The following is a 27,974-nucleotide window of genomic DNA, read 5'->3' as shown; positions in this document are numbered from 1 at the left end:
TGAACACAAAAATGACACTTTTATTATTTTGCATTTAAAGAAATCTATATGTTTTCTATCGCTTCACTTCATGTATTTCACATCATTAAAAAGCTTTCCAAACAACAACCTAGTTCAGTTTCTTGTTCTGTTTATCAAATGGAATCTTGTACCAAAAGGTCAGTTTGTGGTTTAGAATACAGTATTCCATTATTTTCTCACAATTTTGTGGCTGAAGTAATAGTAATCCACATTCTGTGTAATTTATCCAATTATTGCTCCAAACACCAAAAGTAATGGCATCTGGGCTGTAGCATCCAGCTGTACCAAGAGGTGGGACAAACAACACACTCAGTATTACATCTGTTGCAAGAGGCCATCATCATCTTCTTCTGTGAAGAAGACAAAGTTAATGTGTTCTCTTCTGATGTTGTTACTCGGGGCATGACTTAGTAGTAACTTTATAACACTTCCTGTTGTGTAATTCCTCCATCAAATTCACCACACCACTATCTTCAGGGTGTAACAGGGTGGTTGATAATTATGATAATTCTAATAATAATAACAATAATTACATAATAATGTTAATAGTAATATGGCTTAAATAATAGATTTGTTTCTCCAATGGTACAGTTGTAACAACAGTGATGCTACAATATTGATATTGATCATCAAACAGGGCCAAATACTATAATTCCAAGAAAGGACTTTCTTCTCCTACTAGCATATTCAGGAGGTACTTAATATGCTCTTTGAAATCTGACAGCACAGTTACCAAATGTAGCACATCAACTGTCATCAACAGTGCAGCCATATGTTGGAGTTTTTAGTCTTCATTTATATTCTAGTAGTGTCTCAGTAGGGAAACAGTTGAACTCTCTGCCGGGCCACATTACTAAAATACTATATCATCATCCTACTTCACTCCTTTTGAGGAGGAGTGCCATAATTACTGGAAATGTGTGTAAAACATCAGGGGAAACCTTGCTTTACAACTCCCTAATAGTTCCTTGGTTGGTTGGCCGTTTTGCCTGTCTCATCTCAGGAAGACTACAGGCAACACATAAACTGAGTGACATTGAGAGCTGACAAATTGGCATCGACAAGTAATTCTGCCCTGTTATTGGTATGTTGTTCGGTATGTTCCTCTCATATCTTAACACTGATCGAACTAACTTAAATCCATATGTAAATGTACGAGAGATATTATCACAAATTCAATCAGAATTGACCATATTATCATTAATGTTATTATTATCATGGTTGTTTTGATCATTATCAGAATCATTATTTCCTAAAAATAAACGGTGCACTCGTTACAGGAGTATAACAACGAGTAGATCAGAAGAACCAGCCTTCCCCACCCACTCAAGCACTGAAAATGTATGCAGCACCGCGAGGAGAGAGGGGTGCAGCAATAGCGATTGTTGAGTGGTTTGCAAATTACACAGAGCAGCATGTTGGTGCAAGATCCCCTCCATATACACAAAGACTTCTGCGGGTAGCGCTACCATCACACACGTCTAATCTCAGTTGTCTTTCACTTGAATGGAGTTGGCGTGTTCAGTTTGCTCTCAATTGCAACAACCATTTTTATATCAGTTTTCCGTGTTGATTCACATCACTTTCTTGGGGTTAAGGAGACAAACTGGATTCTGTGTCATTTTAAGCAGCCTTTTAATGCCAATGTAACTCCCTCATAAGAATGACTAAAAGCCGGTCTTGAGATATAAAAAGGACAGACATCATAATATGATTACCAAGATGACTAATGGGTGTGTCGTATACAATATAGGTTCAACCTAGATTGAAATATGTAGCCTACTGATCACTCTTTATAACTACTGCATGTTTTCAGTTGGTTTCAATTGACCGCCCAGACCTCGATATATGATTTATTTATTTCATGTGAATGATACATGGCTAGACAACTGTACACGTTATATCAAACTAAACAAAAATAATTGAAGACATAGTTTAAATGCACAAAGCTTTAAATGGTATTAACACATGAAAGGTACACCGTAAAAAGATGGTTCGTACAATTGTCGCACAACCAAATACTATTATCATACATTTCTGTTCCACTAAACCAAAGAATGTGGCCGAATCCACCCACTGAATGCCATTGCAAAGACAGGCATTTAATCACCCTTATGACAGCGTTATGTAGCATCAAAATGGTCACCATGAGAAAGGAGTTCATATCAAATTCACCACTTATAGCACATATCTTGCTACTGATCGAGTTACACTTTGTCAACATTTCCCATTGCCCATACAAGTCTTTGCAAGGTATTAGCTCACTGTCGATGTGTTTTGTTATTTCACCTAAATTTGCTGATGGTACACGTATATGCTGGCATCTGGAGCGCTCATTTGAATAATCAAGTAGCCTGCTGGAACATGTGGAATATATTCTCAAAAACAAACAAGAACAGAAGTGTCCAGTTATCGTCACGGTTGAGGGAGTGAAACACAGGGAAAAAAAAGCTCGCCAAACAGAAAACTAGGGGAACTCTCCAACCATTCTTCAGTAATCATGGCAGCCAAATTCATAGATTCACAATGAGTGTTGCAATTGAGCCCTTATGTATTCGAGGAGTAGCCAAACTCAAAACATATGTATCATATAATCAACCTTCACAATCACCGCCCCTGATTATTCACAAAACAAACTACTACAGCTCATACATCCTCCAAAATATCTCTGCGTTAGAGTCTGCAATGTAACATATTCAAATGAAAATATATTTATGTATCTGTGGGATTTTCACAGTAGTCTGTACTGTACTGTACTGTATGTACCTTTTGTCCTTCCATTTCTGCCAACCTACAGCCTCAAGGGGAGACTATTGAGTTCATATGAGAGAGTGTCTTGCACAAGTATTTTATGTGAAAGAGAAATGTCTCTAGCATTTTTTCTGCAATGTCTCCAAACTTCAATGTGGTCAGTGCTGTGCGTGACTTAAGTCTTGACTTACTGGCCCACCACGTCTTGGGGGATTGAGCTACAGTACTTGGAAAGGCGTTTTCTTCTATGTGAATACAACTCGTAGAAACTGCAAGGAACATTTGCTTTGGCACAGATTTACATTGTAGCGATGTTCGTTTTTGAACTCCATTGCCGTGATCGTTACTACAAACACAAGTAGCCCATTGTGGTAATCCTTGGCTCAGTACACTGTCGCTGACCAGTCTATGTGTTTGTGTATTGCCGTGTCAGTCTATCCCCTCTCCTGGTGTAATGTCAATGCACTGTAGTGTTTAATCGTTCGGCACGTAAAGAGGCCATCAATCCCCTCTCTGTCTTTCCCTTGCACTCTCTCTCTCTCCTCACTCTTTTTTTCTTCAGATTTGAGTCTCTTGAACGTTTTCCTTTGAGTTTCCCTTGAACAAAAGAGGCTCCATTTGTGGATTCTGGTTCTGGCCCATGAAACCCTTGATCGATCCGTGTAATCCCATAGGGGACATGGGGAGGGACATCGGCAGAGGTGGGGAAACAGAAAGAGGGTTGGTGTTGGCGCCATTTCCGGACATGGTCTGGAAAGCGGCTGAGGAGATTGGAACCTGTGTACAGGAGATGGGGATATCCTGGCCTTGCTGGTTCAGTGGGGACGGGTTGTTCTTGTTGCTTAGAGTACTGACGCCTGCCCCTGTCCCAATGCTCAGACCCATCACGTTGTTGTTGAAATGATTGGCCTTGTAGTAATGGTTAAGATGCTCTGATCGCCCGATGTTGGGAAGGTTGACTATTTCCGGGTGATGCATCCTCAAGGTTCCGTCTCCTCCGCACCCGGATTGCATGGTCGATCCCCCTGAGATGCCGCTCCCGGCCCCGGCACCGATCTCATCCTCCACATTGATGATCTCGATGGCGCGGGTGGGGCCATGGTGCTTGTGCAGCTGGTGCTGCTTCCTCAGCTTGTAGAAGACCACCAGCATCACGGCCGCCATGAAGGTGATGGCCACGAAGCAGCCAATGATGATCTTGGTGGTCTTCATCACGTCGTCCAGGCCAGGGATGTTCGTGACCTCCATTATCGACACTGTGACTGCCTTTTCAGGAGCTCTGGTGGCTTGCGGGGACAGGGAGGAGAGAGATGAGCGAGATGGAGATATGGTGAATCCAGCCCTGCCTTTACCCAGTACCCCTCCTGAAACAGTGGGACCCAGGTAATCTGGCGGTACATAGGTTTCGTTGATGTACTGCCTTGCAGCGGAATCCTCCCCATTGTTAGTTTCCACAGTTTCCACAGTGACGGTGGTGAAATAGCTGAAAGGGTTGCTGGAGTCAGAGGTGGACACGTTGAGCACTGCGGTTGCCGTAGTGTTGCCGGCGGAGTTGGTCACCATGCAGGTGTATTGGCCTGTGTCCTGCACAGTCACATTGGTGAAATTCAGGGTTCCATCGTGAAGGACTGAGATCCTGACGCGGTACGACCCATGCGTCATGAGGGTGCCATTTGGGGTGAGCCAGTTGACAGACGTCATGGAGGTGCCAGTGCGACACTTCAGCTCGGCAGCCATGCCCTCTGTGACATTGAGGTCAGTGGGCGGCTCTACAATGACGGGAGCGTAGCATGTGAAGTGGCTCTGGTCCAGCTCACCAATGTACCGGCCCTTCAGGCCTGGGGGCGCGTGGCAGCGGGCACAGCATGTGGTGTTACTGGGCACCGTCTCCTTCAGCCACCAGCTAAGCCACAGGACATCGCAGTTGCACACCCAGGGGTTGTGGTTGAGGTGCACCCGCTCCAACTGGTGCAGCGGGGTGAAGAGATCATGGGGCAGCGAGTGCAAGGTGTTGTGGGACAGGTTGAGTTCCTCCAGGTTCTTCAGGTCGTCGAAGGCATTGCGCTCAATGACCGTCACCTTGGAGTGCATGAGCCACAGTTTGCGCAGCGACACCAGGCCTTGGAACGAGCCGGGCCGAACATTCCCCAGCTGGTTCCCAGACAGCTCTAGCTCCTCCAGTCGGACCAAGGGTGTGAGGTTGGGGATTTCCTTCAGACCGCACATGCCCAGGTTCAGGAAACGCAAGTTGAACAGGCCCTCGAAGGCGGCCTCAGAGATGTAGTCCAACTTCCGTAGTTCGCCCAGGTCGAGACGGCGCAGGGAGGGAACGCGGTGGAAAGCGTACGCCGGCAGTGTCTCGATGGGGTTGTTCCGTAGCCAGAGCTCCCGCAGCTTGCTGAGGTACTCAAAGGCCTGCGACGGTACCAGCGTGAGGCGGTTGTCGAAGAGCTCCAGGGTGTTGAGGTTGGGCAGGCCATTGAACGCGCCCACCTCGATTTGTCGGATGTGGTTCTTGGAAAGCTGCAGGATTTCCAAATGCCGCAGGTGCTTGAATGTATCAGACTTGATCACCTGTTAAGAGAAATACATACACGTTGGTACATTGTAGCCATATGAAACCGCTCTGCCGTAAAGCCTACTCTTTTCATATGCGTACATGTATGGATTGTAGGTAAACGTAATGAGAAAGGCATATTTACCTCAATCGTGTTCTCTTGTAGGTTAAGGTATCTTGTGTTCACAGAAATACTATCCGGTACTTCCACCAAACTCTTCCTTGTACAGATGACTCGGCTTGCCTGATTGGAGCAGCTACAGGGGTTTGGACATGGGGGCGCGGCCTCTGTTACCTGAGGTCCATGGTGGTGGAGCCACAGTAAAAGCTGGACCAACCAGAGGAGGGGGGAAGGGGTAGAGGGGCTGGTCACCATGACAACACGCATGGCAAATGGGTCATGACCCACCCCTAGTCCTAATATGTTGATAAGTCCCCTCTGATACAAGACAATTAAGTGGTTCTCTTGTTGTTCATTTTACCAATCCATTCTATTCTTCTCTTTCAAGTCTTTTTTAATAACTGTGAAGAACTATTAGATATTAAATGTTCTCTTGATTTATCATTTATATTTCCTCACTTGACTATGTTAATGTCAGTGTAAATATAAAATGCCGTCTAATTTTCAGCACAGCTTTTTAGGGAATTATGTATTTGTAGATCCCATGACAATTATTAGAACAACAAAGTAGATGTTTGGTGAATCTGCTCTTGATAGGCGTATCTCTGTGGATGGTAGATGCTCCTCACTGTATAGGGGAGGAAGAGAGAGAGCGAGAGAGAGTGAGAGAGAGAGAGAGAGAGAAAGAAAGAGGGATCAGACAACCTCACAAAGCATGAGTTCTGTAACTATAGAAGCATTGTGAAATCTCTGTGGGCACTGAAACATAGAGTCATGTTGGACTTTTAACGCAATTGCAAGATTGATGGTCAATATATAACATGTTTGGAAAGCATGTCAGCTTTCAGGTTTACACTAAAGCGTTGGTTCTCATAAATTAGGCTCTAGAGCTTACTGTTGAGTCACCTACTATTTACTAAAGGCGGCAGGTGGCCTAGCAGTTAGAGCGGTGGGCCAGTAACCGAAAGGTTGCCAGTTTGAATCCCAGCTCCGACAAGGGGGAAAATCTGTCATTCTGCTCTTGAGCAAGGCAGTTAACCCCCCACAAGTGGAAGTCAAGTTTCAGTTGGACCTTGTATGCCATTGACAATATAAATAAATCATGTAAATGTAATCCTTCATAGGCCGAGGGGAAACATTTTAGTCAAGGCTTGAGTTTGCTCAAAAAGTGGATCACAAATTTAAAAAATATTTTTCAAAACTCAAGAGCTCAGGTGTGTCACAACTCAAAGAAACCACAGGCCTCGAGCAAAGTATGAAATAAACTTTAGTGTATGATTCATTACTCGATGACGAGAGACAAAAAACGAAACACCTTTGTTATTTATGAGCATAATCATGCACACTGTAATGTATTTGGACTGGAGAAAAAGTATTTGTGTAAAAAATTAACATGAACACATGCCAACGTCACTCTAAAAGACTATAACGAGCAAACTGTTAGTTTGCTATTCTATTTAATGAGGTATAACTTACTTTTTTAGAATCACTGCTACATAACTACTGCTACATGGGGGAAACAGCAAAAAGTTTCCCGACATCAAATGTATGGCGACCTAGCCCTAATGATCTGCAAGACAGATATTAATTGAGTCACAATCAGTTATTTTGATTACAAGGAACTGGAGGGTATGCTCTGTGATGTCGAGGGGTGCTTCCACAACCAAGTGTACAGATGCTGGATCTTAATTTGAGCCAGTTTGCTACAGCAGGAAAATAATCCTGCAGCAACAGGACATTTGAATTATTATGTGGATTATAATTCATGGATATTTTTTTTGTAGGGGTTGATACATTTTTGGTATCAGCAAATCTTGTCTGAAAATCTTAAGTTTGAAATGACAAACTTTTGAAGCCTTTGTAAACCTTGAATACATTCCATGTTTGCATTTCTCAGCAGCAAAAATGAAGATCTTACATCTGTAACTCCTAACTGGTCTGCATCCTTCAATAGCCCTTCAGGGTTTGATTGGGGTGAAAGAACCCGGGTTAAACGTGTACCCCCTAGCCTTGCGACTGTATCATTTCAGTAGCCCATTTCACAGTGAACGTGTTTTACATTAAGCAACTCAGCCCTTGCACCTCTAGTGTGATACCATCAGGCTACTCATGATGTACACATACCACATTTGAAAATAATTGTCTTATGAAGACACAAACAAGTAATTTATAGGTTATTGCTGGGTACCAGTTTACCATATAATTTTTACATGGTAATTTCTGCCAATTTCTGCTTCTACAAATTGGGAAGTAAAATAGCTAACATAGACACTGTCATTCTGAAATATGAAATGAAACAGGAGTTGTTCGATTTGATCAACTCTTTGGTTAGTGTCAGTTGATCTCAAAAAGTATTTGTATAGTTAAATTTGAAAATATGAAATGATACCTCTTCTATCAAAAACCTGAAGCGATCAGGTGAATTTACACTATGCTTTCAAAATCACAAATTAGCCTGTATACAAACATGGGATCCCGCTCTCATCTCTGATTCAGAAGGTTGGGTTAAATGCGGAAGACGCATTTCAGTTGAACACATTCAGTTGGACAACTGACTAGGTATCCCCCTTTCCTTTCCCTTCATCCTCACAAACTACCCCGTACTGTCCCTTTAAGACCGAGAAATATGGAGACCCTTATCAGAACCTCAATACAATACTACATGTGGTCCAAGGCCCTGTTGTTCAAACTGAAGCTACCTGTGCTCAAATTCTTGTATATCCATTCATATCATACCTCTCTGGTAAATAGTCAGATGGTAAACCCAAAGCATCCTCTTTCCTACGCAGTGCCATGAATGCATGCGGTCCTAGAAACCCGGTTGCTGTGGCAACCGGCTCACACACCATCTTGTGTTTCACTGCCCAGTGCCCTATCCTGATTTCGATTTGAATATTACTAGGTGCAACAGCAATATGCGCATTGACTTTTATGTGTAATGTCTTGACCTCCGTATTGAAATGTGTCTGTGTGTCCTAACTTCTGTTTTAAAGAAATCTGATGTATGTATGTTGTCCTTCTGTATGTAATGTTTTCATGTTTATGCCCGGGGACTGCAGATGTAAAGTAGCTGTTAGCTAAATCTGGTGCAACACATCACTTCTCAGACGTATGTTTTTGCTGTACGTTGTCCCTGACTAAATAAACGTAATAAATGAAATGAATATATCCCACGCTGTAGTTATACCTACTGTAGCAGCTTTACTGTATGCGCGTCATTTTAAACCAATCAGTGTCTCACTTTTCACTCATTTAACACCTACATTCAGTGGCCGGTATATTAGGTAAACCACCCCATTCACAAAAATGGTTTGCTCCTACAGACAGTGACCGTGGCTTGCTTCATAAAGCAGGCAGACTGGCATCGAGGCATTCGATTACTGTTCGATTGAACGTTAGAATGGGCAAAACGAGAAACCTAATTGACTTTGAGAGTGGTATGATCGTTGGTGCCTGGTGCACCGGTTCCAGTATCTCAGAAATGGCCGGCCTCCTGAGGTTTTCACGTGTGACAGTGTCTACGGTTTACAGAGAATGGTGTGACAAACACAAAACATCCAGTCAGCGTCCGTCCTGTGGGCGAAAACAGCTCGTTGTTGAGAGAGGTTGACGGAGAATGGCAAGAATCGTGCAAGCTAACAGGCGGGCCACAAACAGGAAAATAACATTGCAGTGGTGTGCAGAACAGCATCTCAGAACGCACAACTCGTCGATCGTTGTCACGGATGGGCTTTTTCAGCAGACGGCCACACCGGGTTCCACTCCTATCAGCTAAAAACAAGAAGAAGTGGCTCCAGTGGGCACGCGATCACCAACACTGGGCAATTGAGGAGATGAAAAACATCGCCTGGTCCAACGAAATCCAGTTTCTGTTGCGTCATGCTGATGGCAGAGTCAGGATTTGGCGTAAGCAGCATGAGTCCATGGCCCCATCCTACCTGGTGTCAACGGTACAGGCTGGTGGTGTAATGGTGTGGGGAATGTTTTCCTGGCACACGTTAGGTCCCTTGATACCAATTGAGCAACGTTTCCATGCCCCGAAGAATTCAGGCTTTTCTGGAGGGGTCTGCCCCGGTACTAGATTTGTGTACCTAATAAACTGGCCTCTCAGTGTAAGTCAAAAGCTTTTTAGGGTTCCGTAGGCTTTGTTACACTGTCGGCTGCCTGCATGTCAACAGCCCATACTTGCTCAGTAGACATAGCATGTTTCTTTCTCTGACAAAGGGGTCATTAAAAAGTTATGCTTTACAAATGTTCTAAACCAATCTGAAATATCTGGCTGGTGGTTTATAGCTCTAGTAATAGAACTAGGTCTACCTATTGAAGTGATTGAGTAGCCTAAGTGAGTCCACGATATCTTTAGACCAAACTTAACATAAATAAAGGAAAAATACACAAACTTCCCGTGCCACAATGTCAAAGTACCTGATCCAGAGATGATCCCTCAAACGTATACGTTGCACACATTGAACACACTGAAGCCAACCCCTGCCTCTCACGATCACAGAGTTGGGAAACAAACTCTTCATGAATCCGAATCTGCGCATAGGCTGCAGATTAGATCCACATCAATGGGTGTTCAAATATTGCTGAAGTCTTAAAGCAGCCATTAAAGGGCCCAGTGTAGTCAAAAACTTGATTTCCTGTGTTTTATATATATTTCCACACTATGAGGTTGGAATAATACTGTAAAATTGCGAAAATGATGATAACGCCTTTTTAGTGTAAGAGCTGTTTGAAAAGAACACCTGAAATTTCAGCCTGTTTTGGTGGGATGGAGTTTGGGCCTTCCATGGTGACATCACCATGCAGTAAATTACTTAATAGACCAATAAGAAAGACAATTCCAAACATCTCTGCAAATAACAGGACATTTTCACTTTTCCCCACCCCACTCAGACCACTCCCAGACAGTCCTGGCAAAATTCTTGCTTGAGAAATTGCTCTTCGCTAAGAAGCTATTTTTGAACATTTTAACAATCACAGTAAGGTACTTAATTGTTACCCAGAAATGATTTAATATTGGGGAAAAAAGGCTGCATTGGACTTTTAAGAAGCTTATGATGGAGAATATCCTAAATATAGGTCTGTGGAAATGTTCTTTACCCGCCCTCACACGTGCACACACACACACACACACACACACACACACACACACACACACACACACACACACAAACACTTGCACACACCAAAGTAAAGTTTAAATCCATGATTCTCCACTATAATTTCAACGTTGAGACAAATGATTGTTGTGTCACCGTGCATTAGATAGTTTACCGGTCTTTGCAATGGACAGTCGCATTGGGGGAGGGGAATATATTCAATAATTGCCCCGGGTGTCCCTTCACGATCTATGTGGCCATCGTTGTAAATAAGAATTTGTTCTTAACTGATTTGCCTAGTTAAATAAAGGTTACATTTAAATTGAAATTACATTTAAAAAATGTGGGGCCTACACTCCAGTATGACATCTCTGAGATTATGCCCACTGGGTACTGAAGTCAGTTCAACGTCTATTCCACGTTGGTTCAATGTAATTTCATTGAAATGATGTGGAAACAACGTTCAATCAACCAGTGTTGGGCTTTATCCATCATTGTGAAAACGTTCTCTTTTATTGTGGCGATCTTGATCAGCAAAGGTCCATTTTTATTACAAAAGAAGTGTATGTTGGGTCTTACAAAACAACAGAGAGACACACCATTGTAAAGCGAGTTTATGAGCTCATGGCTGCATGGGGAAATGATTCCTCTTTACTAAGACTCCTTCCAAAGCCATCAAAACAGAACACATATTGTTGTCCATGGATGTACAGTATCTCTTATTTTCAGACGACTCTCTCGTACAGGCTGTGCACTGTGGAGGCAGGCATCTGCAACAATGCACTTCTATAGTGCACATGCTCTTATTGTAGGTGAACATCTATAGTCTACTAAGACATGTCAAATCCTAACATTTTCTCTCAATTCAATGTGTCTATCACAGTAAGACCAGCGAACTTATACAAATGTGTGCCGTATTATTTGATTTACCTATTTTACTGAACCCCCTAGCCCTTTACTCCCTTCAACTACAGTGAACTTCTGTCAGGGAGGTGGCGTTTGCCTATCTTGGGCTACACTAAAAAGCACTGGGAAAAAAACCCGCTGCGAACACCTGAGTTACCCTACACCACACATTCCACCTTCAGTGGAAGACAAGGTTGAGTAGACTGTAGCCTTTTAATTTCCTGTCGCAAATACAGAACATTACATTATGTCCATATAAAATGGCTCCGGTTTTATTCCTAGGTGACATAGGCTCTTCTTACTCTTTCCCCCCATACATTAGTCTTTACACCGATGCAATGCATTTGTCTCATGTCAAGAGCTGGTTGCAGTTGCACCCATGTAGATATTGATCGACTACACACAATCAGTTCTGGGAGAAGAAAGCGTTCAGTCGTGAAGAAACAAATGATCTGCAACATGCTGGCCAAACGTTACACCAACACATGATTATTGTGTAATCACTGTCTACCAATGGTTTATTCTTTGGATCTGTTGAGGTGAATAGTAGGGTAACACTTTACTTAACTAGCCAGCGATTTCAATTTACTTCAATAGCCTGCAACTATAATGTCCATTATGATGCCGTTATAATGCATTGTCGAGTGTATAATGTAGACTATTATAATAGTGCCAAAATGATCCTGAATAAATAACAGCCATTTGAGTAAGTTGAAATGTTGATACATAATAGAGACATAGGCCTAACATAAGTCTGTTATAAGCCTTATTATAAGACATTATAAAGGCTCATAGCTTATATGCTTATAACAAGTTATAAAGCACAGCAGTCTAGTAAAGTCACAGTAAAGTGTTACCAATTGTGGCTTTGTTTTCAATATCCTCGGGCTAAAGGCTACCTGAGCATAAAGAGAGATCCTGTAGGGTTCCCAACTCTTTCCCTGGCTGCCACTGGTCTTGCTCAAAAACAAAAAATCCTCTGTGTCATCACAACTTTTGGAGATATTTCAACAACAATTTTCTGGTAAATGTATCTAATTTTCGGAAAAATTTGAAAAAGTTATAGATGTATTCCAATGAAGTTAGATTTATAGTTGTTTTTTAAATATACAAGGAGGAAAGCCTTAAGATGAATTATCCACGTGTTTAGAGAGAAACATGTAGATCATTTATTTGTAAAGTAGTAATATGTTGGATGAGTGTGTTGGGGGCAACTTCCCCCCCCAGCTAGTTAGCATTAGCTGCTAGGAGTGCTAGCTAGCAACCTTACTACCAAATCATCAAAGGTAAAATACATAAAAAGATAACGTAACTTAATTGCAGTTGTAAATGTTTCCACTAGTGACTGATTGCTTTGCAGTTAATGTTAGTTTATAGCTTTTTAGCTATTTTGCACAGCAAAACTTAGTAGACTTGTTTTCACTCACAGGTGGGGATTCGGTGTGAGCAGTGGAGGAGGATGGCTCATAAGTTGTGCTTCAATTTTACTGGGGATATCTTTATTTGTGACCTTTGTACAAATTAGAATCGTGCAATAATAGAGCATAAGAGAGTTGCCATATCAATGTTACACTGAGTTAATTAGGTAAGTTATTGTTGTTGCTATTAAATGTTATATTCCAATGTTATTTAATGTTATTAGTTATATTCCATTCCAATGAATATTTATTTTTATGAATTAAAAACAAAGATTGAAAACCTTTTGCTCTTGAATGTAATTTTAAAGACTGCTGGGATTTCAAATCTTGCATTATTCAAATAATATTTAGTTCAATTGTACATCATGGATTGTATGGAAAATGAAGAACAAAGAAAATGTATGTGCAGGTGAGTTAAAAAGAGGGGCTTTACATCAAATCTCCTCATAGTGCGGATATTAATGTTGGCATGTGCAACACCCTTCGCCCCATATTTTATTTAAATAATTAAAATTAGACAACTAGACGTAGCTTTTAAGTATTACGTACTAAAGAATTTCTAAATACAACTGATTAAATGGATTTTAACACACTTTTGTGAAACCCTATTCCGTAATCTTCTACCGGGGTAACTGGCCACCGGTACTTTAACAAAAACGGCCCTTTTCTAAAAACAACATTTCATGAAAAAAAATGTAAACTGTAGCCATTTATTATCCTTTATAGTTCATTCGCCTACGCACGGCATTCATCCAAATACCATTTATTTCCCAAACCGTTGCTTTTTTGAGTGAGCAATTAGACATTGTTCTTTAGAGGGGGCTAGTTACCCCCTAGTACCCAATACCACGCTAAATTAGGCCTGATATTTACCGCTGGTCTGAGATTAAACACAAAACTGCAACAGCGCTAACGTCTAGGCCTACTGTAACTATGACAACACTAAATTGATTCGGAGTTGTTGGAAGTGGGCTTCCTGTTGGGAGGAGGCTATATTCAAAATAGTGGAAATCAGAGCTTTAGCCTTTTGGGGAAATTAGTTAGGTCAAAATGGTGCTTCAAACACTTCAATTGCAGGAGAGATTTTTTTTCCTCTCCTTAATTGGTCTGATATTTTACAGCGCTAAAATGGAGAGTCTAAACACTGGAATAAAAAATCGAATTAGATCATTTCCAAGGAATTTATATGACAAACGGGTGTCATCTATTCTCAATGTATGGCCAAAGCACAATAAACCCTAGTGGATATAAATGAACATATAATTTCATTAATGCAGCTGGCCTCGCGCTACGGCGCACCTTCTATGGAACGCAATTGAAATTCTTAGAATAGGCCTAATTCGGCACATGCTGCATTACAAAATGGCTTGCATCGACTGTCTCTTTGAATGTGGAATAATGACAACTACACAATTGCAACAAGAATAATGATATTTAACGTTATGAAGGTATATTACTACAGAATGGGTTTACATATGGTGACAATATGATTTCAACAGCTTTTAGGGTTGAAATGATCTTAAGAATACATTTCAACACATCAGCTTTGATTTTCAAAATGTCTAACGTTAATTGGAACCTACTAGTTATGCCGTGTATCCATTTATACTTAGCTATTTTAGCTAATAAAACCGTAATGTCGCCACCAGATATCCGCAGAAACAACCCAAAATAAGAAATAGGTTGACTACGACTGTCTTTTCAGACGTTTCTACCAGTATTAGGCTATGTGCAATAGACTCATACCTTTCTGTTTCAATTGCTGCGGCGTGAGGTCGACGTTTTCTTCTCCTTTCGAGCCCTCTCCTCTCGTCAGTCCCCCAACCTCTCTATCTATTTCTCATTTTCTCTTCTCTAAATTGATTCGCTCGCTTCCACGGCTGTGAGTTCGGCTCTTGTTCTAGTCTTCCGCAGCAGCAACGCAACAGGGACTTCATACACCGATAGCACGTTCAATATAAGCAGAATACACACGCACCATAAAAAAGGGTGAAGAAACGTTAACGTTACAAACTATAAAGCGGTATTTAGTTCAAATAAAAACGAAATCCGGATTGGATGCATCCAAGCGTCTTCTTATCCTTGGAGACGCGCGCAGGCAGCAAACGCGACGGCGCCCGTTGGGCAGAGTATTTTTGCGCTCCAGCATAAGCGGCAGTATACGCACATTCCGTAGGTCTGCAGCTGAATGCCACGAAGGCAGCGTAAGCTCTCAACATGGACCACAGAAGACCAACCATTTATGATGGAGGGCCATGATCAAGGAACTCGCCATGTATTCCAAGACATGTGGCGCCAATGCACTACAATATCCTCATGGTCTTTAATCGTTGTGCAGTCCCTACTATAACCTATGTTTGTAGGGTGAGTGGGATATCAGGTCCAGTGGGTTTGAGGGAACCTAGATAGATCTATGGTGGGCTACTGACAGTGGTCACAGAGTGTTAAGTGTTTGATATGACTCAGCACTCTATTGCTCGATTAATTGATTGATTCGGTACATTTCAGGAAAAGTTGCATGAGGTTTCTCTGCAGTGTGCTTAGTGGCTTTGAGATCAAGATATTGCTGTTTCCCAATTGCATCTCAGAGTGAGTGAGCATATTGCCACTGGCCCTTTGGGCAAAGTAGCTATTTCACTACCCCCTGGGCATTTTCAGTTGTACTATTGTTGCACAAATGTTGCCTTATTTAAATGTGTATTTTTTTGTACCTTTATTTGACTAGGCAAGTCAGTTAAGAACACATTCTTATAGACAATGACGGCCTACAAATATCAGACCTGACCTGACCAATCGACATTGGTTTAACAGAGTACAAAGGTTTCCTAGAAGAAGAAAAAAATAAACATTGAGGCAATGGCTTTTCAATTAGGGTTTTGTATTTTTGTAGTTTATCTAAGGTTGCAGCGTCATGGCATACAGCTTATTAGCAGTGCTGGGGAAGCGACTCTGAAAAATATAGTTTACCAAGCTACATAGCAAAAAAAAACACTACGTACGTTTTAATTTAATTAAACTACACTACATGACCAAAAGTATGTGGACACATGCTCGTCGAACATCTCATTCCAAAATAATGGAAGTTAATATGGAGTTGGTGCCCTCTTTGCCACTATAACAGCCTCCACTCTTCTGGGAAGGCTTTCCACTAGATGTTGGAACATTGCTGCGGGGCACTTGCTTCCATTCAGCCACAAGGTCGGGCACGGATGTTGTGCGATAAAGCCTGGCTCGCAGTCGGCATTACAATTCATCCCAATGGTGTTCGATGGGGTTGAGGTCAGGCCTCTGTGGAGGCCAGTCAAGTTCTTCCACACCAATCTCAACAAACCATTTCTATATGGACCTCGCTTTGTGCACGTGGGCATTGTCATGCTGAAACAGGAAAGGGCCTTCTCAAAATTCTTACCACAAAGTTGGAACCACAGAATAGTTTAGAATGTCATTGTATGCTGTAGCGTTAAGATTTCCCTTCACTGGATCTAAGGGGCCTATCCCGAAGTATGAGAATCAGCCCTAGACCATTATTCCTCCTCCAATAAACTTTACAGTTGGCACTATGCATTGGGGCAGGTAATGTTCTCCGGGCATCCGCAAAACCCAGAATCGTCCGTCGGACTGCCAGATTGTGAAGCGTGATTCATCACTCTAGAAAACGCGTTTCCACTGCTCCAGAGTCCAATGGCGGCAAGCTTTTCACCACTCCAGCTGACGCTTGTCATTGTGCATGATCTTAGGCTTGTGTGCGGCTGCTCGGTCATGGAAACTAATTTCATGAAGCTCCTGACGAACAGTTATTGTGCTGATGTTGCTTCCAGAGACCGTTTGGAACTCAGTAATGAGTGTTGCAATCGAGGACAGATTATTTTTACGCGCTGCGCACTTCATCACTCGGTGGTCCCGTTCTTTGAGCTTGTGTGGCCTACCACTTCGCGGCTGAGCCGTTGTTGCTTCTCGACGATCCACTTCACAATAACAGCACTTACAGTTGACTGGGGCAGCTCTAGCAGGGCAGACATTTGTCAAACTGACTTGTCGGAAAGGTGGCATCTTATGACGGTGCCACGTTGAAAGTCACTGATCCTTTCAGTAAGGCCATTCTACTGCCAATGTTTGTCTATGGAGATTGCACGGCGGTGTGCTCAATCCACTAATTTGAAGGGGTGTCCACATACTTTTGTGTATATAGTGTACCACCAAGCTACTGCAACATTTTGTTAAATGACTAGTTGAACTGCATTATTCACTCCTCCCAAACAATGCTTATTATGACATATGGACAACCAAGCAATCAACAAAACATTGACTATCTGATCTGAATTTTTGCTCAATGGGTATAACAGCGAATGGTTTTGTCGGGACATAACAGCCTTGGACAGCAATTGTGTGTGTGGGGATGCCGTGTGTGGCATGTGGTCCTGTTACTCGCTTCCATGTCCTTTCCTTCTCGTAAATAGATCCCTAAACTGAAAGCAATGGAGTTTAGGAGAAACAGTGACACTGCTCCACTTGGTGTATACCACCCACCTTGAACGTTAGCATGGCCCTCCACACCACCCAACTCTAGTAACCTGTTGTACAATGCACTGGATCCTGTCACTCTGTGTCCATGCATTCCACTGAGAGTTGTGACCAATTTCAAAAAAACACAAGACCATAGCTATTCTCAGCAATCGACAGCATTTGTTCTCAATCAATTTTCAAGCTGCACCCGCATGAACCCATGATAAGTTCAAATGCGTGGCTTATAGCATCCCTCCCTCCCTCCACCCCCATTCCCCCTCACCCCATCTATCTGCACAGTACAGGCTGTGGAGTAGAGCACAGACAAGAGTATCACCAGAAGAACCCCTCAGATATACTCTCCACTCCCTCGCTTTTTCGACTCCTCCCCTTCCTCTCCTCGAATGCCGTAATGAGCATTGCTCACCACCGATAGCTTTCGCTAAGAGCCGCACAGCAATGAGGTCTCTGTGCCTTTTGCCTCTCTCTCCCTCTCCCTCCCCCTCCCTCTGCCTCTGACTCTCTCTCCCCCTCCACCTCTCTCTCTCTCTCTCTCTCTCTATTAAATTTCCAGTCACACAGTGGTGCGGAGGATGTTCCTCTTTTCCCTTCTTTCTCCCTCTTCCCCTGGTCTCTTGCATTCCCCCCACACTCCTGCTGAAATCTTAGTCCTCTCCCAATCCCACTCTCCCTTTCTGGCTCTCTTTCAATCCCTTCTCTCTCTCTCTCGCTCTTCTTCCTCCGTACATCTCTTTCCCTTCCGACCCCTGCACCATTTCAAATGTTTCCATACACATCACCAAAGATCACCCCACCCCCTGCTTTACCTCTTGCCCGACCCTCCCAACGCTCTGTCCTCGCTGTCATTGCATGTGTGGCAGTACGTGTGTGTTGGTGTGTGTGCACGTTCGTGTGTGTGTGTGTGTGTGTGTGTGTGTGTGTAGGCGAATGAACAAACACTTATAGCTGTATTGCTTGTGTCATCAGTACAGAGAGGCTACCTGACAGAAATACAGTGGATGGCACTAATCCTGCCATTGAGAGAGGGGCGCATGTACACCATCTCCAATACATCCCAACACATAAACTCTTAACGTGGTGTTATGATCCACAGGGGAGAGAGAGAGAGAGAGAGAGAGAGAGAGAGAGGGGGATGGAGATTTGGCAGTGGCATGTCATCGCACGACACATGTAACATGCTGATAGCTCTGGAGAGGTGCAGCTAGGACCGTGGAGACACACAGGAAGGTGTCGCTACGTATTCATCAATTCCATGACACTTTGGATCAAGGATGTTGGATGGCTGTCTCTATGCCCTGTCTTTTCAGATAGCCAAGCTGGTTGTGCCCTTCCTATTGTGGTGAACATTTATTTACACGCATTGTTTGACAATGTGGGTCATTAAAATATGCTTTGAGATTCTAGTAAACAGAATAGCAGTCTGCTTGATAGGCATCTGATTTGAGCTTGCTAACGAATTGATATTTTGCCACTTTAGACTTTTGGATCTGTTCTATTTATAACTGTGACTGAAAAGATAGAAAACCGTTCAATGTCATTTGTGATACAGAAAGAGATAGATACTGAGTGAATTTAGTGCTATTCATGGTGACAACGCTGTGTGCTGTGTGAGGGAGAGAGAGAGCCAGAGGAGAGATTCTAGTGTCACAGTATCTTAGCAACTGCCTCCATCTCCTTGGAGACAAGACCTGACATCATTTCCCGTCTGTGAGAAATCGCTTTGGTTTGTACACAGTGTGTTTGTGTGTGTGTGTGCGTGCGTGCGTGCGTGCGTGCGTGCGTGCGTTATGTGCATGCACTCATGTTTATGTGCAGATGTGGGCCTGTTATGATTGCTAGCAGTATGTGCAGTGATGCGGTGGGGATGTATTCCAATATAATAGGGTATATTCAAGAATGACTTTCAGAAAAGAGTTTACAAGTATGTATTAGTTAAAACAACATATTAAGACAAACGTTAACCAAAATGCCTAACCTGAAAGTAATATTATGAATAGTTTATATATTTTTTTACTGAATTAAAACGTAACTTTATTTTACAAATAATTTATTTTTACTTTATTTAAGGTAACAATAAACATATTTTTCTGTAAAGTTTATTTTTCCCATCAACAAAAAAATACAAATGTGCTAATTTGTAATAAGCATTACTAAACTTTTTTTAACTAGGCAAGTCAGTAAAGAACAAATACTTATTTTCAATGACAGAATGACAGATTTTTACCTTGTCAGGATTAGATTTTTTTTTTTTTACCTTTCGGTTACTAGTCCAATGCTCTAACCACTATGCTACCTGCCACCCCTTCATTAACAATTTATATGTATTTAATTACTTTTAAAAATGTATAAACATTTAGAAGCATTAAGAAGTAATTATGATAATTTAGCAAGCACAGAATTGATAAATATTTAGCGAATGATTTAACATGGCTTATTCATGTTTGGCCTTCCCCAAACTGTTGCCACAAAGTTGGAAGCACAGAACCATCTAGAATGTCATTGTATGCTGTAGAGTTAAGCTTTCCCTTCACTGGAACTAAGGGGCCCGAACCATGAACAACAGCCCCAGACCATGATTCATAACGCCAGAGAACGCGTTTCAACTGCTCCAGAGTCCAATGGCGACGAGCTTTACACCACTCCAGCCGAGTTAATGTGCTGATGTTATTGCCAGAGGCAGTTTGGAACTCGGTAGGGAGTGTTGCAACCGAGGAGAGACAATTTTTACGTGCTGCACGCTTCAGCACTCTGCGGTCCAGTTCTGTGAGCTTGTGTGGCCTACCACTTCGCGGCTAGCCGTTGTTGCTCCTAGATGTTTCCACTTCACGATAACAGCACTTACAGTTGACCGGGGCAGCTCTAGCAGGGCATAAATTTCGCAAACTGACTTGTTTCAAAACTCCTATGACGGTGCCATGTTGAAAGTCACGGAGCTCTTCAGCAAAGCCATTCTACTGCCAATGTTTGTCTATGGAGATTACATTGCGCTGTGCTCGATTTTATACACCTGTCAGCAACAGGTGTGGCTGAAATAGCCAAATCCACCAATTTGAAGGGGGGTCCACATACTTTTGTATCTATAGTGTACCTTGTGCTGATTTAGTACATGTATTTCACAATACTACTAATGATTAACGTATACATAGTTGATGGTTTACAGCAAGAATATGTCTGCTGCTGTACTCCCCTGAACAACCAGTGTGCTCTGCTGTCACCTAGTGAACACAGGAGAAAACTACAACGTTAATGAGTTTCACTTATACACTTAAATTCATATGCATGCAATCATCTTATTAAAAGAATATACACTGAGTGTATAAAACATTAGGAACACCTCTAATTTGAATTAGCTGTGTAGTGTTAGGTCCAAAACCTAAACGTGCACCCCTTGGGTTCCAGAGGACCAAGTTTGGGAAACGCTGGATTAAAGCCTAATTCATTTATTTCAATGGACTGATTTCCTTATATGGACCTAGTAAAATCTTTGAAATTGTTGCATGTTGCGTTCATATTTTTGTTGAGTGTATATTCCATACATTTAATTTAGATTGCTGATGTTCCATCTAAATTGATTTTATGCAAAAGTTGATAAAAAAAAACTTATGATACAATTTGATTTACATTTACCAAAAACTCATACAATGACTGTACAAAACATTAGGAACACCTGCTCTTTCCATGACATAGACTGACCAGGTAAATCCAGGTGAAAGCTATGATCACTTTTTGATGTCACCTGTTAAGTCCACTTCAATCAAAATAAAATAAATCTAACTTTATTAATCACATACAAATACAGTACCAGTCAAAAGCTTGGACACACCTACTCATTCAAGGGTTTTTCTTTATTTTGACTACTTTCTACATTGTAGAATAATAGTGAAGACATCAAAACTATGAAATAACACATATGGAATCATTGTCACGTCCTGACCATAGTATGATGTTATTTTTCTATGGTAGAGTTGGTCAGGGCATGACAGGGGATGTTTTGTGTTTTTTTATGTTTTCTATTTCTATGTTCTTAGGTTCTAGTTTTTGTTTTACTGTTGGTCGTGTTTGTTGTTTGTATCGTTATTGTTTTATCCCTGCGTGGATTTTGTGTGATGAGCTTTTTCTGGAGTAAAGACGTATGTTTTACTCAGTTCGGTGTTCTGCTATTGACTCTAATTCTCATCTCCTATACACGGACACTGACAGAATAACACACCACCAAAGGACCAAGCAGCGTGATCAGGAATGGACCCGGGAAGACATTCTGGACGGGAAGGGACCCGGGAGTCAGGCTGGGGAGTATTGCCGCCCGAGGGAGGAGATTGAGGCAGCAAAAGCAGAGCTGCGTTATTATGAGGCGCTATATCCACCAAGAGGCAAGTGCGAGAGGCAGCCCCACAGAGAGTTTGGCAGAGTCAGGGTGGAGACCTGAGCCAACTCCCCGTGCTTACCGTGGGGAGCGAGTAACAAAGCAAGCACCGTGTTATGCGGTGATGCGCACTGTGTCGCCAGTGCGCATTCACAGGCCGGTGCCATCTGTGCCCGCGCCTCGCATTTGTCAAGCTAGGTTGAGCATCCAGCCAGAACGGGTTGTGTGAGCTCTACGCTCGAGATCTCCAGTGCGCCTCCACGGCCCAGTATATCCTGTGCCTGCCCCATGTACCTGGCTTCCAGTGAGTCTATCCAGCCTGGTACGCCCTGTGCCTGCTCCTCGCACTTGCCCTGAGGTGTGTGTTACTAGTCTGGCACCTCCTATGCCAGCCCCACGCATCAGGCCTCCAGTGCGCCTGCCCAGTCCGGGGTGTCCTGTTCCTGCTCCCCGCACTCGCCCTGAGGTGCGTGTTACTAGTCTGGCGTCACCTATGCCAGCCCCACGCTTCAGGACTCCAGTGCGCATTTCCTGTCCAGAGCTTCCGGCGACAGTTCCCAGTCCAGAGCTTCCGGCGATTAGATTAGATTGTATCAATACAAATATATTGGGGTCTGGATAAGGCAATGGAGCTTAGATGTAAGAAGCGTGGGTTGTGCGAGAAATTGGTTTTAGGTGCAAGTTTGCTGCCAAGCTGATGTGTAGCAGTAAATTACTGTTTTCTTTATTTATAAGGACATGATATCAGGAGATGTTGCCCTGTTTTGTTTTAATCTCTTTTAAGGTGCAGGAAGGAAGACAAATCAAATCAAACTTTATTTGTCACATGCGCCGAATACAAAAAGTGTAGACCTTATGAAATGCTTACTTGCAATCCCTTAACCAGCAGTGCAGTTCAAGAAGAGTTAAGAAAATATTTACCAAATAAACTAAAGTAAAAAATAATAAAAAGTAACACAATAACATAATAATAACGAGGCTTTATACAGGGGGTACCGTTACCGAGTCAGTGTGCGGGGGTACAGGTTAGAGGTAATTTGTACATGTAGGTAGGGGTGAAGTGACTATGCATAGTTAATAAACAGCGAGTTGCAGCAGTGTACAAAACAAATGGAAGGGGGGGTCAATGTAATAGTCCGGTGGCCATTTGATTAATTGTTCAGCAGTCTTATGGCTTGGGGGTAGAAGCTGTTAAGGAGCCTTTTTGTCCTAGACTTGACGCTCCGGTACCGCTTGCCGTGGAGTAGCAGAGAAAACAGTCTATGACTTGGGTGACTGGAGTCTCTGACAATTTGATGGGCTTAACTTTGACACCGCCTATTATATATGCCCTGGATTGCAGGAAGCTTGGCCCCAGTGATGTACTGGGCCATATGCACTACCCTTTGTAGCGCCTTACGGTCGGATGCCGAGCAGTTGCAATACCAGGCGGTGATGCAACCGGTCAGGATGCTCTTGATGGTGCAGCTGTAGAACCTTTCGAGGATCTGGGGACCCATGCCAGATCTTTTCAGTCTCCTGAGGGGGAAAAGGTTTTGTCGTGCCCTCTTCACGACTGTCTTGGTGTGTTTGACCATGATAGATCGTTGGTGATGTGGACACCAAGGAACTTGAAATTCTCGACCCGCTCCACTACAGCCCCGTTGATGTTTATGGGGGACTGTTCGGCCTGCCTTTTCCTGTAGTTCACGATCAGCTCCTTTGTCTTGCTCACATTGAGGGAGAGGTTGATGTCCTGGCACCACACTGCCAGTTCTCTAACCTCCTCCCTACAGGCTGTCTCATCGTTGTCGGTGATCAAGCCTACCACTGTTGTTTCGTCAGCAAACTTAATGAGGGTGTTGGAGTAGTGTTTGGTCACGCAGTCGTGGGTGAACAGGGAGTACAGGAGGGGACCAAGTACACACCCCTGAGGGACCCCAGTGTTGAGGATCAGCATGGCAGACGTGTTGTTGCCTACCCTTACCACCTGGGGGTGGCCCGTCAGGAAGTCCAGGATCCAGTTGCAGAGGGAGGTGTTTAGTCCCAAAGACCTTAGCTTAGTGATGAGCTTCGTGGGCACTATGGTGTTGAATGATTAGCTGTAGTCATTCTCACATACATAGGTGTTTCTTTTGTACAGGTGGGAAAGTGCAGTGTGGAGTGTCAATTGAGATTGTGTCCCCTGTGGATCTGTTGGGGTGGTATGCGAATTGGAGTGGGTCTAGGGTATCCGAGAGGATGCTGTTGATGTGAGCCATGACCAGCCTTTCAAAGCACTTCATGGCTACCAACGTGAGTATTACAGGGCTGTAATCATTTAGGCAGGTTACCTTCGCTTCCTTGGGCACAGGGACTATGGTGGTCTGCTTGAAACATGTAGGTATTACAGACTCAGTCAGGGAAAGGTTGAAAATGTCAGTGAAGACACTTGCCAGTTGGTCCGCACATGCTGTGAGTACACGTCCTGGTAATCCATCTGGACTGTGTGAATGTTGACCTGTTTAAAAAGGTCTTGCTCACATCAGCTACCGAGAGCGTTATCACACAGTCATCCAGAACAGCTGGTGGTCTCATGCATGCTTCAGTGTTGCTTGCCTCAAAGCGAGCATAAAAGGCATTCAGCTCATCTGGTAGGCTCGTGTCACTGGGCAGCTCGTGTCTGGGTTTCCCTTTGTAGTCCGTAATAGTTTAAGACACCTTTTCCTTCAAGGTCTATAGCAAGATCGAGGAAGTGGTTCTTGCAGCTGACTCTCTTCCTGCAGTGGTGGCCTCTATGCAGCAGCAAATCCTTCAGCAGCAGGTTATGAAGGACATGTTTTCCTGCGCTGTATGCAGAGGTGAGCGACCTCTGACCTTCTCACTGAATGCCACACTGAAAGCAGTGTATAGGTCACACTGTAATCTTTTGTAATTTGCGTTTAATTTAGCTGATAGTCCTTCCTCATCCAACAGGACATGTGTTACACACAGGTTTATCAGCATTAGAGACAACAACTATAGAGAGTACAGTACTTTGCTCTCTGTGGAGCGAGCATAATGCAGCATCAATCCCTTGTTTTGCCTGATGGTCCTTGGCAACTTTTTTAGCTTCCCCCCCGAATACAGGCTAATGGTCTTTAATCCTTTATGGTTGAATCAGAATTGCGGTTCAAGTTTAAAGGACATCAACACCATGTTGTCCTGACTAATTTGGTCAAGGCTAGTTAAAAGTAGGCTCAGCACAGTATTCCATTCAGAAACCAGATCATACAGATATAGCATTACTTACATTTGTAAGAATAAATGTATGAATAACATTCGCAGAGTACGACCCTGCCTCACACAGGAAGCGACGCAGGTCCTAATCCAGGCACTTGTCATCTCCCGTCTGGATTACTGCAACTCGCTGTTGGCTGGGCTCCCTGCCTGTGCCATTAAACCCCTACAACTCATCCAGAACGCCGCAGCCCGTCTGGTGTTCAACCTTCCCAAGTTCTCTCACGTCACCCCGCTCCTCTGCTCTCTCCACTGGCTTCCAGTTGAAGCTCGCATCCGCTACAAGACCATGCTGCTTGCCTACGGAGCTGTGAGGGGAACGGCACCTCCATACCTTCAGGCTCTGATCAGGCCCTACACCCAAACAAGGGCACTGCGTTCATCCACCTCTGGCCTGCTGGCCCCCCTACCTCTGAGGAAGCACGGTTCCCGCTCAGCCCAGTCCAAACTGTTCGCTGCTCTGGCACCCCAATGGTGGAACAAGCTCCCTCACGACGCCAGGACAGCGGAGTCAATCACCACCTTCCGGAGACACCTGAAACCCCACCTCTTTAAGGAATACCTGGGATAGGATAAAGTAATCCTTCTAACCCCCCCCCCCTTAAAAGATTTAGATGCACTATTGTAAAGTGGTTGTTCCACTGGATATCATAAGGTGAATGCACCAATTTGTAAGTCGCTCTGGATAAGAGCGTCTGCTAAATGACTTAAATGTAAATGTAAATGAATGAATGGGGTGATCACATCAGAGCAAAAGCAAAGTAGCAGTTACTGAAATTATCACACTCAAGGATAAAGTTCTTAACAGAAAGAGCATGGAAAATATACACAAGGGTGTGTCCTCAGTCCCCTCCTGTATTCCCTTATATACCCACGACTGCGTGGCCTCCATCATCAAGTTTGCTGACGACACGACAGTAGTAGGCCTGATCATCAACAATGACAAGATGGCCTACAGGGAGGAGGTAGGCCCTCCGACGGCGTGGTGCCAGGTAAATAACCTCTCCCTCAACGTCAGCAAAACAAAGAAGCTGATTGTGGACTTCAGGAGGAACCTGGCTGGACATGCCCCCATCCTCATCAACGGGGGCCGCCATGGAGACGGTCAATAACTTCAAATTCCTTGGTGTACACATCTCAGAGAAGCTGAAATGGTCTAACCACACAGACACCGTAGTGAAGAAGGCACGACAGCGACTCTTCAACTTCAGGATGCTGAATAAATGTGCCCTGTCACCGAGGGCCCTCACAGTGTTCTACAGGAGTACCATCGAGAGCATACTGCTGGGCTGCATCACAGCCTGGTAAGGCAACTCCACCACTGCGAACCGCAAGGCTCTTCAGAGGGTGATGCATGCAGCCGAGCGCACCATTGGGTGCACACTGCCTGACCTACAAAACTGACCAATAGTTTCTACCCTCAGACCATCAGACTGCTGAGTAACCACCACTAGCCAGCTATCTGCTCCCCCTCCCCCTGCTACTCCCTCTATGGACATTCTTTCTCCTACTGCTCCCCCCTCCCCTTATGGTCATCCCACCCCCTCAACAGTCTTTACTCTGCCTCCACCCATATGGACATTTATTTATTCATCACTGCCACAGTTGCTATTATGTATATAGTGCTATTTATATCGTTTTTTTATTACCATTTTCATTATTTTATTTCACTTAGTCCTGCATGTCGGTGCTCGAAGCTTAAAGAATTTCACTGTACCCTGAAATCACACCTGCAACCCTGTACACGTGACTATGAATCACTCTAAGAAGCGGTGGATCTGTTCTATGTGCACTATTTCTATGCATCCCAAGGTGATGGAGTCCAGGTGAGTGTCATTATGCGCGTAACGCTGGTGACAGGTGTGCGCCATAACGATCAGCCTGGTGACCTAGAGGCTGGAGAGGGAGCACACGTGACAGTATCCTGTTGCAGACCCTTTACGCCCCTCTACGCCCACACCGTCTCTGTTCATTAATTCAATCTTGTGGACGACGTAAGAAAAACGAGTACGGATAATGATTCAACAAACCGTACGCGGATCGAATACTTAACTTTGAGTACTTTAATACACATATACAGTAAGTGAATTTGTCCCAATACTTTTGGTCCCCTAAAATGGATGGAAATACACTACAAATTAAAGTTGACAGTCTGCATGTCACGTTCGTCGTAAGGAGTGGACCAAAATGCAGCGGGAATGTGTATGCTCATTTTCTTTAATGACGAAGAAACGAAACAAACACTTAATACAAAAAACAACGACGGACAACAGTCCTGTGAGGCACACAGCTACACACAGAACAACGACCCACCAATCCCAATGAAAACACACCCCTCTTAAATAGGACCTTCAATTAGAGGCAACAAGGAACAGCTGCCTCCAATTGAAGGTCAACCCAATAAACTACATAGAAATAGATCAACTAGAACAAACATAGAAATAGACTAACATAGAACATTGCGCAACAAACCCCGAAACACTCTAAACATTACACCCCCTGCCACGCCCTGACCAAACTACAATAACAAACAAAACCCTTTTACTGGTCAGGACGTGACACTGCACTTTAACCTCATAGTCATTGTATAATTTCAAATCCAAAGTGCTGGAGTACAGAGCCAAAACAAACAAAAAAATGTCACTGTCCGAAATACTTTTGGAACTCACTTATTTGGGAAATTACATTTACAGAGATGCCCTCTTACCTCACTCCAACTCAGATAACATTTATACAATACTGAAGTGTCCATGAAAATCACACTGCTTGTAATACATTTAAACAGCATTTTGCATATGGTGTCTGTAATAAATCTTCCTGGGTGTTGACTACTTACAGTACGTGTTGAAGAGTTACAGATTCCGTGATAGAAATGAAAAGGTTACCGTGAATGCAGTTTCCTCTAAAGCGGGAACATTCCCTTTCAATGACGCTGTAAAGCTGAACTTCCGCAATGTGGATTGAATAGAGC

General features: G+C 43.3%; 1 protein-coding gene across 2 annotated transcripts; it reads right to left on the bottom strand.

Moving 5' to 3' along the window:
• Positions 1-27,974, bottom strand: lrrc4bb (leucine rich repeat containing 4Bb). Of its 2 annotated transcripts, none has more exons than XM_029710556.1 (3): positions 27,840-27,974; positions 5,475-6,078; positions 1-5,346 (listed from the first exon to the last, which is right to left on the bottom strand). In XM_029710556.1, exons 2-3 carry the CDS (start codon positions 5,715-5,717, stop codon positions 3,331-3,333), a joined length of 2,259 nt encoding a protein of 752 aa, XP_029566416.1. In that variant the 5' UTR covers positions 5,718-6,078; positions 27,840-27,974; the 3' UTR covers positions 1-3,330. The 2 variants fall into 2 exon arrangements, with proteins under 2 accessions (XP_029566416.1, XP_029566408.1); XM_029710548.1 differs by lacking the exon at positions 27,840-27,974 and adding an exon at positions 14,626-15,173.

The sequence above is a fragment of the Salmo trutta genome, chromosome 2 (assembly GCF_901001165.1).
Source record: "Salmo trutta chromosome 2, fSalTru1.1, whole genome shotgun sequence".
NCBI lineage: Eukaryota > Metazoa > Chordata > Actinopteri > Salmoniformes > Salmonidae > Salmo > Salmo trutta.
This window is presented reverse-complemented; position numbering and strand designations above follow the sequence as displayed.